Source organism: Notolepis coatsorum (assembly GCF_963971535.1).
Source record: "Notolepis coatsorum genome assembly, chromosome: 12".
In the NCBI taxonomy this organism is placed as follows: Eukaryota; Metazoa; Chordata; class Actinopteri; order Aulopiformes; family Paralepididae; genus Notolepis; species Notolepis coatsorum.
Window position 1 is genome coordinate 127359687 of NC_140176.1, and position 12391 is coordinate 127372077.

At 50.1% G+C, this 12391-nt stretch overlaps 1 protein-coding gene across 1 annotated transcript in view; it reads left to right on the forward strand.

Annotated features, from left to right (window-relative positions):
* The window catches only part of nme4 (NME/NM23 nucleoside diphosphate kinase 4), a gene marked incomplete at both ends in the record, with an annotated part of 69244 nt that extends 57060 nt beyond the window's left edge, over nt 1–12184 (forward strand). Inside the window, 2 exons of the mRNA XM_084326011.1 lie at nt 9767–9874; nt 12053–12184. Coding sequence (XP_084182137.1) covers nt 9767–9874; nt 12053–12184 — 240 coding nt within the window. The remainder of the gene's footprint in view (nt 1–9766; nt 9875–12052) is intronic.
* Nucleotides 12185–12391: the final 207 nt, after the last annotated feature.

Consider the following 12391-nt stretch of genomic DNA (forward strand, 5'->3'; position numbering starts at 1 on the left):
CACAGGGGACGCTGCAGTAGGTGGTAGGATGTAGATGGCACGACGTCTCACACAGGGGACGCTGCAGTAGGTGGTAGGATGTAGATGGCACGACGTCTCACAGGGGAGGCTGCAGTAGGTGGTAGGATGTAGATGGCACAACGTCTCACACAGGGGACGCTGCAGTAGGTGGTAGGATGTAGATGGCACAACGTCTCTCACAGGGGACGCGGCAGTAGGTGGTAGGATGTAGATGGCACAACGTCTCACACAGGGGACACGGCAGTAGGTGGTAGGATGTAGATGGCACAACGTCTCACACAGGGGACGCAGCAGTAGGTGGTAGGATGTAGATGGCACGACGTCTCACACAGGGGACGCTGCAGTAGGTGGTAGGATGTAGATGGCACAACGTCTCACACAGGGGACGCTGCAGTAGGTGGTAGGATGTAGATGGCACAACGTCTCACACAGGGGACGCTGCAGTAGGTGGTAGGATGTAGATGGCACAACGTCTCACAGGGGACGCGGCAGTAGGTGGTAGGATGTAGATGGCACAACGTCTCACACAGGGGACGCGGCAGTAGGTGGTAGGATGTAGTTGGCACGACGTCTCACACAGGGGACGTGGCAGTAGGTGGTAGGATGTAGATGGCACAACGTCTCACAGGGGACGCGGCAGTAGGTGGTAGGATGTAGATGGCAGGACGTCTCACACAGGGGACGCGGCAGTAGGTGGTAGGATGTAGATGGCAGGACGTCTCACACAGGGGACGCGGCAGTAGGTGGTAGGATGTAGATGGCAGGACGTCTCACACAGGGGACACGGCAGTAGGTGGTAGGATGTAGATGGCAGGACGTCTCACACAGGGGACACGGCAGTAGGTGGTAGGATGTAGATGGCAGGACGTCTCACACAGGGGACGCGGCAGTAGGTGGTAGGATGTAGATGGCAGGACGTCTCACACAGGGGACACGGCAGTAGGTGGTAGGATGTAGATGGCAGGACGTCTCACACAGGGGACGTGGCAGTAGGTGGTAGGATGTAGATGGCACAACGTCTCACACAGGGGACGTGGCAGTAGGTGGTAGGATGTAGATGGCACAACGTCTCACACAGGGGACGCTGCAGTAGGTGGTAGGATGTAGATGGCACAACGTCTCACACAGGGGACGCTGCAGTAGGTGGTAGGATGTAGATGGCACAACGTCTCACACGGGACGTGGCAGTAGGTGGTAGGATGTAGATGGCACCACGTCTCACACGGGACGCTGCAGTAGGTGGTAGGATGTAGATGGCACAACGTCTCACACAGGGGACGCTGCAGTAGGTGGTAGGATGTAGATGGCACAACGTCTCACAGGGGACGCGGCAGTAGGTGGTAGGATGTAGATGGCACAACGTCTCACACAGGGGACGCGGCAGTAGGTGGTAGGATGTAGTTGGCACGACGTCTCACACAGGGGACGTGGCAGTAGGTGGTAGGATGTAGATGGCACAACGTCTCACAGGGGACGCGGCAGTAGGTGGTAGGATGTAGATGGCAGGACGTCTCACACAGGGGACGCGGCAGTAGGTGGTAGGATGTAGATGGCAGGACGTCTCACACAGGGGACGCGGCAGTAGGTGGTAGGATGTAGATGGCAGGACGTCTCACACAGGGGACACGGCAGTAGGTGGTAGGATGTAGATGGCAGGACGTCTCACACAGGGGACACGGCAGTAGGTGGTAGGATGTAGATGGCAGGACGTCTCACACAGGGGACGCGGCAGTAGGTGGTAGGATGTAGATGGCAGGACGTCTCACACAGGGGACACGGCAGTAGGTGGTAGGATGTAGATGGCAGGACGTCTCACACAGGGGACGTGGCAGTAGGTGGTAGGATGTAGATGGCACAACGTCTCACACAGGGGACGTGGCAGTAGGTGGTAGGATGTAGATGGCACAACGTCTCACACAGGGGACGCTGCAGTAGGTGGTAGGATGTAGATGGCACAACGTCTCACACAGGGGACGCTGCAGTAGGTGGTAGGATGTAGATGGCACAACGTCTCACACGGGACGTGGCAGTAGGTGGTAGGATGTAGATGGCACCACGTCTCACACGGGACGCTGCAGTAGGTGGTAGGATGTAGATGGCACGACGTCTCACACAGGGGACGCTGCAGTAGGTGGTAGGATGTAGATGGCACAACGTCTCACACAGGGGACGCTGCAGTAGGTGGTAGGATGTAGATGGCACAACGTCTCACACAGGGGACGCTGCAGTAGGTGGTAGGATGTAGATGGCACAACGTCTCACACAGGGGACGCTGCAGTAGGTGGTAGGATGTAGATGGCACAACGTCTCACAGGGGACGCGGCAGTAGGTGGTAGGATGTAGATGGCACAACGTCTCACACAGGGGACGCGGCAGTAGGTGGTAGGATGTAGTTGGCACGACGTCTCACACAGGGGACGTGGCAGTAGGTGGTAGGATGTAGATGGCACAACGTCTCACAGGGGACGCGGCAGTAGGTGGTAGGATGTAGATGGCAGGACGTCTCACACAGGGGACGCGGCAGTAGGTGGTAGGATGTAGATGGCAGGACGTCTCACACAGGGGACGCGGCAGTAGGTGGTAGGATGTAGATGGCAGGACGTCTCACACAGGGGACACGGCAGTAGGTGGTAGGATGTAGATGGCAGGACGTCTCACACAGGGGACACGGCAGTAGGTGGTAGGATGTAGATGGCAGGACGTCTCACACAGGGGACGCGGCAGTAGGTGGTAGGATGTAGATGGCAGGACGTCTCACACAGGGGACACGGCAGTAGGTGGTAGGATGTAGATGGCAGGACGTCTCACACAGGGGACGTGGCAGTAGGTGGTAGGATGTAGATGGCACAACGTCTCACACAGGGGACGTGGCAGTAGGTGGTAGGATGTAGATGGCACAACGTCTCACACAGGGGACGCTGCAGTAGGTGGTAGGATGTAGATGGCACAACGTCTCACACAGGGGACGCTGCAGTAGGTGGTAGGATGTAGATGGCACAACGTCTCACACGGGACGTGGCAGTAGGTGGTAGGATGTAGATGGCACCACGTCTCACACGGGACGCTGCAGTAGGTGGTAGGATGTAGATGGCACAACGTCTCACACAGGGGACGCTGCAGTAGGTGGTAGGATGTAGATGGCACAACGTCTCACACAGGGGACGCTGCAGTAGGTGGTAGGATGTAGATGGCACAACGTCTCACACAGGGGACGCGGCAGTAGATGGTAGGATGTAGATGGCACAACGTCTCACACAGGGGACGCTGCAGTAGGTGGTAGGATGTAGATGGCACCACGTCTCACACAGGGGATGCTGCAGTAGGTGGTAGGATGTAGATGGCACCACATCTCACACAGGGGACGCTGCAGTAGGTGGTAGGATGTAGATGGCACAACGTCTCACACAGGGGACGTGGCAGTAGGTGGTAGGATGTAGATGGCACCACGTCTCACACAGGGGACGCTGCAGTAGGTGGTAGGATGTAGATGGCACGACGTCTCACACAGGGGACGTGGCAGTAGGTGGTAGGATGTAGATGGCACCACGTCTCACACAGGGGACGCCGCAGTAGGTGGTAGGATGTAGATGGCACAACGTCTCACACAGGGGACGCTGCAGTAGGTGGTAGGATGTAGATGGCACAACGTCTCACACAGGGGACGTGGCAGTAGGTGGTAGGATGTAGATGGCACAACGTCTCACACAGGGGACGCTGCAGTAGGTGGTAGGATGTAGATGGCACAACGTCTCTCACAGGGGACGCTGCAGTAGGTGGTAGGATGTAGATGGCAGGACGTCTCACACAGGGGACGCGGCAGTAGGTGGTAGGATGTAGATGGCACAACGTCTCACACAGGGGACGTGGCAGTAGGTGGTAGGATGTAGATGGCACAACGTCTCACACAGGGGACGCTGCAGTAGGTGGTAGGATGTAGATGGCACAACGTCTCACACAGGGGACGTGGCAGTAGGTGGTAGGATGTAGATGGCACAACGTCTCACACAGGGGACGCTGCAGTAGGTGGTAGGATGTAGATGGCACAACGTCTCACAGGGGACGCTGCAGTAGGTGGTAGGATGTAGATGGCACAACGTCTCACAGGGGACGCTGCAGTAGGTGGTAGGATGTAGATGGCACGACGTCTCACACAGGGGACGCTGCAGTAGGTGGTAGGATGTAGATGGCACAACGTCTCACACCGGGGACACGGCAGTAGGTGGTAGGATGTAGATGGCACCACGTCTCACACAGGGGACGCTGCAGTAGGTGGTAGGATGTAGATGGCAGGACGTCTCACACAGGGGACGCTGCAGTAGGTGGTAGGATGTAGATGGCACAACGTCTCACAGGGGACGCGGCAGTAGGTGGTAGGATGTAGATGGCAGGACGTCTCACACAGGGGACGTGGCAGTAGGTGGTAGGATGTAGATGGCACGACGTCTCACAGGGGAGGCTGCAGTAGGTGGTAGGATGTAGATGGCACAACGTCTCACACAGGGGACGCGGCAGTAGGTGGTAGGATGTAGATGGCACGACGTCTCACACAGGGGACGCTGCAGTAGGTGGTAGGATGTAGATGGCACGACGTCTCACACAGGGGACGCTGCAGTAGGTGGTAGGATGTAGATGGCACAACGTCTCACACAGGGGACGCTGCAGTAGGTGGTAGGATGTAGATGGCACAACGTCTCACAGGGGACACTGCAGTAGGTGGTAGGATGTAGATGGCACGACGTCTCACAGGGGAGGCTGCAGTAGGTGGTAGGATGTAGATGGCACAACGTCTCACACAGGGGACGCGGCAGTAGGTGGTAGGATGTAGATGGCACGACGTCTCACACAGGGGACGCTGCAGTAGGTGGTAGGATGTAGATGGCACAACGTCTCACACCGGGGACACGGCAGTAGGTGGTAGGATGTAGATGGCACCACGTCTCACACAGGGGACGCTGCAGTAGGTGGTAGGATGTAGATGGCACAACGTCTCACACAGGGGACGCGGCAGTAGGTGGTAGGATGTAGATGGCACAACGTCTCACAGGGGACGCGGCAGTAGGTGGTAGGATGTAGATGGCACAACGTCTCACACAGGGGACGCTGCAGTAGGTGGTAGGATGTAGATGGCAGGACGTCTCACACAGGGGACGCGGCAGTAGATGGTAGGATGTAGATGGCACAACGTCTCACAGGGGACGCTGCAGTAGGTGGTAGGATGTAGATGGCACGACGTCTCACACAGGGGACGTGGCAGTAGGTGGTAGGATGTAGATGGCACAACGTCTCACACAGGGGACGCTGCAGTAGGTGGTAGGATGTAGATGGCACGACGTCTCACACAGGGGACGCTGCAGTAGGTGGTAGGATGTAGATGGCACGACGTCTCACACAGGGGACGCTGCAGTAGGTGGTAGGATGTAGATGGCACGACGTCTCACAGGGGAGGCTGCAGTATGTGGTAGAATGTAGATGGCACAACGTCTCTCACAGGGGACGCGGCAGTAGGTGGTAGGATGTAGATGGCACAACGTCTCTCACAGGGGACGCGGCAGTAGGTGGTAGGATGTAGATGGCACAACGTCTCTCACAGGGGACGCGGCAGTAGGTGGTAGGATGTAGATGGCACCACGTCTCACACAGGGGACACGGCAGTAGGTGGTAGGATGTAGATGGCACAACGTCTCACACAGGGGACGCAGCAGTAGGTGGTAGGATGTAGATGACAGGACGTCTCACACAGGGGACGCGGCAGTAGGTGGTAGGATGTAGATGGCACGACGTCTCACACAGGGGACGTGGCAGTAGGTGGTAGGATGTAGATGGCACGACGTCTCACACAGGGGACGCTGCAGTAGGTGGTAGGATGTAGATGGCAGGACGTCTCACACAGGGGACGTGGCAGTAGGTGGTAGGATGTAGATGGCACGACGTCTCACACCGGGGACGCTGCAGTAGGTGGTAGGATGTAGATGGCAGGACGTCTCACACAGGGGACGTGGCAGTAGGTGGTAGGATGTAGATGGCACGACGTCTCACACAGGGGACGTGGCAGTAGGTGGTAGGATGTAGATGGCACGACGTCTCTCACAGGGGACGCGGCAGTAGGTGGTAGGATGTAGATGGCACGACGTCTCACACCGGGGACGCGGCAGTAGGTGGTAGGATGTAGATGGCACAACGTCTCACACAGGGGACGCTGCAGTAGGTGGTAGGATGTAGATGGCACAACGTCTCACACAGGGGAGGCAGTAGGTGGTAGGATGTAGATGGCACGACGTCTCACACAGGGGACGCTGCAGTAGGTGGTAGGATGTAGATGGCACAACGTCTCACACAGGGGAGGCAGTAGGTGGTAGGATGTAGATGGCACGACGTCTCACACAGGGGACGCGGCAGTAGGTGGTAGGATGTAGATGGCACGACGTCTCACACCGGAGACGCCGCAGTAGATGGTAGCAACGGAACGACCTGGCAATGAGTGGAAGGCAGTCGGCAATCCTTATGCTCTCCACGAGCTGATTGCCAACCACTCTCAGGTGCGTGAAACTGATTGTTCGGCACGCCCCTCGTTGGGAAGCGTGCAGAGTTCCACCAGCCCTCACAGAGTCTCTACAAAAACAATGTATATACAGTAGAAGCCCTTAGAAGTCCAGCTTTTACTGCTACTCTACCACTACTCCACCACTCCACTTTGTGACTCCTATTGTTCTGGATTTCACACCTCCACTGCCTGCCACAGGCTGGGGAGATTTTCATCTTACATTTTTATTCGTCCCAAATGTCCCAGCCCCATCCAATTTCTTAGCTTTTTTCACTGTTTATTTATCATGCATTGCAACACTAATATATGGTACAGTATCCCAAGTCAGACTGCCCATATAAAAATTCCCTGGGGAAGCATCTAAGTTAAGTACCCTCGCTTTGTTTACTGCAGAAAATTAACTTAAGCACTTAAATTAAGTACCCTCGCTTTGTTTACTGCACTAAATTAACACCTAGTGCTAGTTCTAAACTGACATCGAAGTGACATTGGAGTGGCAGAAGGGACCCGATTCTGAAAAGATTCATCTGTATGTACTATTATGTGTTACGGTAAATGTGGGAAAATGGTGTACATTGACAGATAATCTATGACAGACTGGTCATGGATTATCAAAGGACAAACCATCCTGCCCAAGAAAGATCCTGGCACTAACGTTATGAAGCAGAACGAGGCCGATGGCTCCGTGGCCGTTTTGTGGGCTGTTTCAGACAAATTAACTAAATGGTACGCACGCTTTTTACTCTCTGAGTGTCAATGATCAATAAGGATATACACGCAATATGTACTAAGTGCTAAGTTTGTTTTGGAAGCGATAGTGGCTGCGTCATCACAGTCTCCGTCTCCGCCTGGAGTCTGTGCTGTTTCAGTCACTTTTACAAGCTACTAATGTTGAGTAAAGTACAGTCATCATGCAGGCGTATTCTTATAGTTAGCTAACATTATGCATTAGCATGCATTGTTGTGTGATGAGCAGAACTCATGGATGATCGCTGTGTGTAGCGTATGTTGTGGGATGTCCTCTGGTAACGTTAGATGGTGTGTATTGTCGTGTTGAGAGGCAGATCATTAGAATGGTAACGTTAGATGGTGTGTATTGTCGTGTTGAGAGGGAGGTCATTAGAATGGTGACGTTAGATGGGTGTGTATTGTGTTGAGGGAGATCATTAGAATGGTGACGTTAGATGGGTGTGTATTGTCGTGTTGAGAGGGAGGTCATTAGAATGTGAAACAGCAGATTGTGGCAGGGCAGACCACTGGGAATCACGTGAAGTAAAAGAGAAATCCGGTTTCATCTGGTTAATGACAGCAGATCAAAATAACCGTTATGCACATCCCTAACAGCCGCAATCACCGGTATGGTTCTTTAGAGGTGCTATAGATAACATTCAGCCACTAGATGTCGCACCAGCATGTCATTTATCCAATCAGGTGCATTTCACGTGGAGAAATGGGAAGTAGGGCCAAATTTGATAAAAAATCCGGTCAGAAATGGGTCTTTGAGAGAGATCCGGGTAAACCCTCCTCATCCACAGCCGTTCATTCTGAAGTGTCATTCCTTCTCATTTTCGCTCGTCAACTTTCACCTATTTCCTGTATTTGATAACCCACCTGGGGTATCGTTGGAAAGCTACACTCATTGGCTTCAACGCTGCCTAATCATTTTCGCCATCAGCAGGTGATTGGGAGTCCGGGGTGGTCATCTGACGCATGCACGTAAAAAGACGCTTGCCGGCACAGATTTGGTCGAGTGAGGTGGCGTTTGAACGGCAACAAATAGATCCTTCAAACGGTAGTTTATATGTTCGGCGAAGAATGCAGCCCGAGCCGCTAGAGGTAGACGCTCGCAAAGTGCCATGACTTTCAGCAAAACGGCACGTATACTTGCCAGTTTAGTACCTAAACTGTCCTGATCAATGAAAAACGCCAAAATCCTTTACTATGCATTGCAACATTATGTTAACCTCTTAAGCCCGAGCGGTCCGGTGGTGGACCGCAAATGACATCACGCCATAAATCCATCTCTACAGACTGTATGAATTAATGTTGCATTTTATTTTCAAATGTAGCCAAGAGTAAAGACCCTAACTCTGTCAAAACAGCAGTCAAAGTGTATATTTTCAGCAATACGTTTGTTTACCAATAGGTTAATGTGTTATTAGTGAAATATGAGTTTTGGAAATCTAGTCGAAAACAGGCGAATATAGACGCTAGGAAATGTGCACCGCCCTTTTTGTTTGTAGTCATATGAGGAGAGGAGACCCAGGGCTTTCGATGGGCTTTGGAATTTCAAAAAACTACACTTCCCAGTTCAAGCCAGCTCCAGTCATCTGACTTGTGGATTAACTTTTTTATTTATCTTAATTTTCGGGATTATCTCCCACAAACCTGAACATTATTGGCATAAATTAGAATGCAGTTAGTTTCTCTACCTTTCTGTGAACGTCTAGCAAAAAACGGCATCGCAATCTGATGAAAAATGGCGGATACATTTCCATTATAAACAACAACTGTACTTACAGTAGATTTCATTCACGGTTTTTGCTGCACGCCTGGTGATACTAAATCCAGATTAAACTCTGCCATTGTAAAGGGGAGATTTGGCCCGATCCATAGATGTGTGACTTGGGTATAATAAGGTCATTTATAGGCCTGATATTCTATATTCTATAATCATATTTCAAATAGCATGTGTCCAGATGGCAGAATTCAGTACTGTATCTACAAAAAGCGTCTGTTTAATAATTTTCCCTTTATTAATTTGCTTATATTTTTTGTACACATGATCTCAAGAAGGTACTGAACGAGCTCAGTCGCAGTTTTTTATGTCTGGTCATTTGTAGCATGGTGTTATTCACCATCAAATATTAAGAAAAAAAAAACGATTGATATTCTCCTTTGGTTCATTACAATTTACTCAAGCCTAGTAACAGACACAATATTCCTGACACTGGGAATACATTCCCTGAGATCCATAGATGTCCCTAGATACCAACAACAAGCTAATGGACCTTGTAGAAGTGGAGCAATCTTCCATTTACTAGGGCAAATAGGGCTAGGGCTCAAGAGGTTAAGTATTCTTTAGCTACTTCATATAGTTTGATTATTGTATTATGGTGCTTGTCGTGTGTGTGTGTGTGTGTGTGTGTGTGTGTGTGTGTGTGTGTGATCAACTGAACTAACTAAACTCTGCCTCGTGTGAAGGTGTCTGAAGACCTCCTCTCTCAACACTACAGGGAGCTGAGGCTGAGCGGGAAGCCCTTCTACCCCAGCCTCCTGCAGTACATGATGTCTGGGCCCCTGGTTGTCATGGTGAGCTCTCCGCTCTTCACCAGGGCTCCGCTACCGTTCCACATGTGTGCACTCAGATATCACATCCACATTATTTTATTAGATTATTATATTATTTGGATATTGAAATCACGATTATTAAGCACGAGCGGTCCGGGACCGGTACGAGAATGACATCACGCCATAAATCCATCTCTACAGAATATATAATGTTGTGTTTTTTTTTCCAAATGTAGCCAAGAGTAAAGACCCTAAGCCCTGTCAAAATAGCAGTCAACGTGTATATTTTCAGCACTATGTTTGTTTACCAATGGTTTAAGACTTTAAGTGTTATTAGTGAAATATGAGTTTATAGAAATCTCAGGGCATCGAGTCGGAAAAAGGCAAGGATTTGGCGCAACGAGTGTAGTCTTTTGAGAGAAGACACCCAGGGCTTTTGATGGACTTTCCATTTTCAAAAAACTACACTTCCCAGCTCACGCCAGCCCCTGTCAATCATCTGACTTCAAAAAAAAGTAACAGTGCTTGTGTCTCAAAGACAGCGACAGCTTTTTCCTTATTATTATTTTTTTAATGGGCCTAAAATTCACTCCACCCTGAAATATGAGTTGCATGTGTGATATGATTAACCTCTTAACATGGGCCCAGAAAACTGTCATTTTTTTTACTTGAACTTGAGGACTGCATACTTTTTTTGCAAAGCTTATCTTTATATTTTATGCTTATAGCACATACAAGTAAAGATAACATTCTGAAGTTTCTTACACAATAAAGAAAAATCACTTTTAGTGCTAATGAAATAGATACATAGGGCTGAACATGAGTTGAACTTGAACTTGTGTACTCACATTTTTCTGTAGTAGTTGCAATATTCCAAAAAGCTGGAAAACGCTGCGGATCCATAGCCTGAAGTCTTATGTAGTACAGGTCCAAATTTAGCTTTTAGAAATTAGTCTAGAGATCCGGGTAAACTGTGTGCCAAGAAAAAAGGTCTCCATTTCTTCATTTCCTCATCCACGTCAATTAATTCTGAATCTTTTTCACTTCTGGTTTTCACTCGTCACCTTTCACCTAGATCCCTTATTCGCACACCCTCACATGGAGTATCATTGGAAAGCTACACTCATTGGCGAGAAATGCAGCCCCAAGCCGCCAGACACTCGAAAAGTGCCGTGACTTACGTCTGTTCCGCCGGCGGGCCGGGCCAGGGCTGTTGCATGTTAAGTGGTCAAAGCTTTCATGCTGCAATATGTGGTAACTTGACACCTTTAGCTTCAGCTCCACAGAACGCTGAGTAGATATTGACATGTATTGAAAGCTGACTTGGAATTCCTGGTAAATATCAATGGGTGCTTGTTGCCAATTTACATATTAATAGATCATTGCATCTCAATGAGGGTAACGGTGATGAAAGGAGATGCTGCTAAGCTGTTTTTAGTAGTTTAGTGAACAATTTGGTGTAAACTTTTACGATTGGGCATGAAGAAGGACCCAATATGCGGTTAGACAGTATAAAGGAGACGGTGGTTGCTCTTCTCAACGGTGTTCTTTAATATAGAACTCAAGGCAGGAGCAAGGCAGGGATATAAACAATACAAAACAAAAGGCACAGCGGCGCTGGCGCTAACTACAAACACGGACTGTGATACGAAAACAAAGATGACAAAAACAGTATACAATATCACTTACTGACTCTAAGTACAACAGCAGGGCAAGGCAGACGACAGCAAGGTACAAACGAACAGGTAACACGGAGGTATGACGCCACAACAGGAAGTGGGAACAGGACAACCTAATATACTCAACCTAATTACAATGATTACAAACGATCAACAGCTGGGGGAAGAGACACTAATATACCAATACAAAACACAATACAATACAACCATCAAATAACACACACAGGCTAAATACAAACACAGAATAAGAATACTAACACAGAACAAACCTAAACAGACAACACTCGTAATAAGGACACTAATTGCCACATTAGAACATTATTGATTTGGACCTTTAGGTTAAGGGCTGAGTGCATTGTCTGCAGGTGACCGCTGGATGGCGGTATGACACAGCTGACAACTCTCTGCCTGGGACATTCTCTCTCCCAGGCATGAGATGATCTTGGAGCGTTACAGTAAACTAGTTATTCAATACAGATGGTTTCTTTAAGGGTTTAAAATAAGTGTCTTTCTGGCTCAGGTGTGGGAGGGGCACAACGTGGTGCAGACCACCCGGGTGATGGTCGGACACACGGACCCGGCGGCGGCCCTGGCAGGTACCGTGAGGGGCGACTACAGCTTCCACATCAGCAGGTATCACTGTACTTATTAATACTACAACTCTGTACATTACTCAGTAGCACTCATTTATATATTCTATACCCAGTTTAATCACCTGTATATTCATTGTACAGTATGTACATAAGGGATAATGTATAGCTACGAGGTCATTGTCGCAAAATAATTGACCGACACGGAGTTTAAAATACCGAGGCGCAGCGCCGAGGTGTTCTAAACGTCAGTGAAGGTCAATTATTTT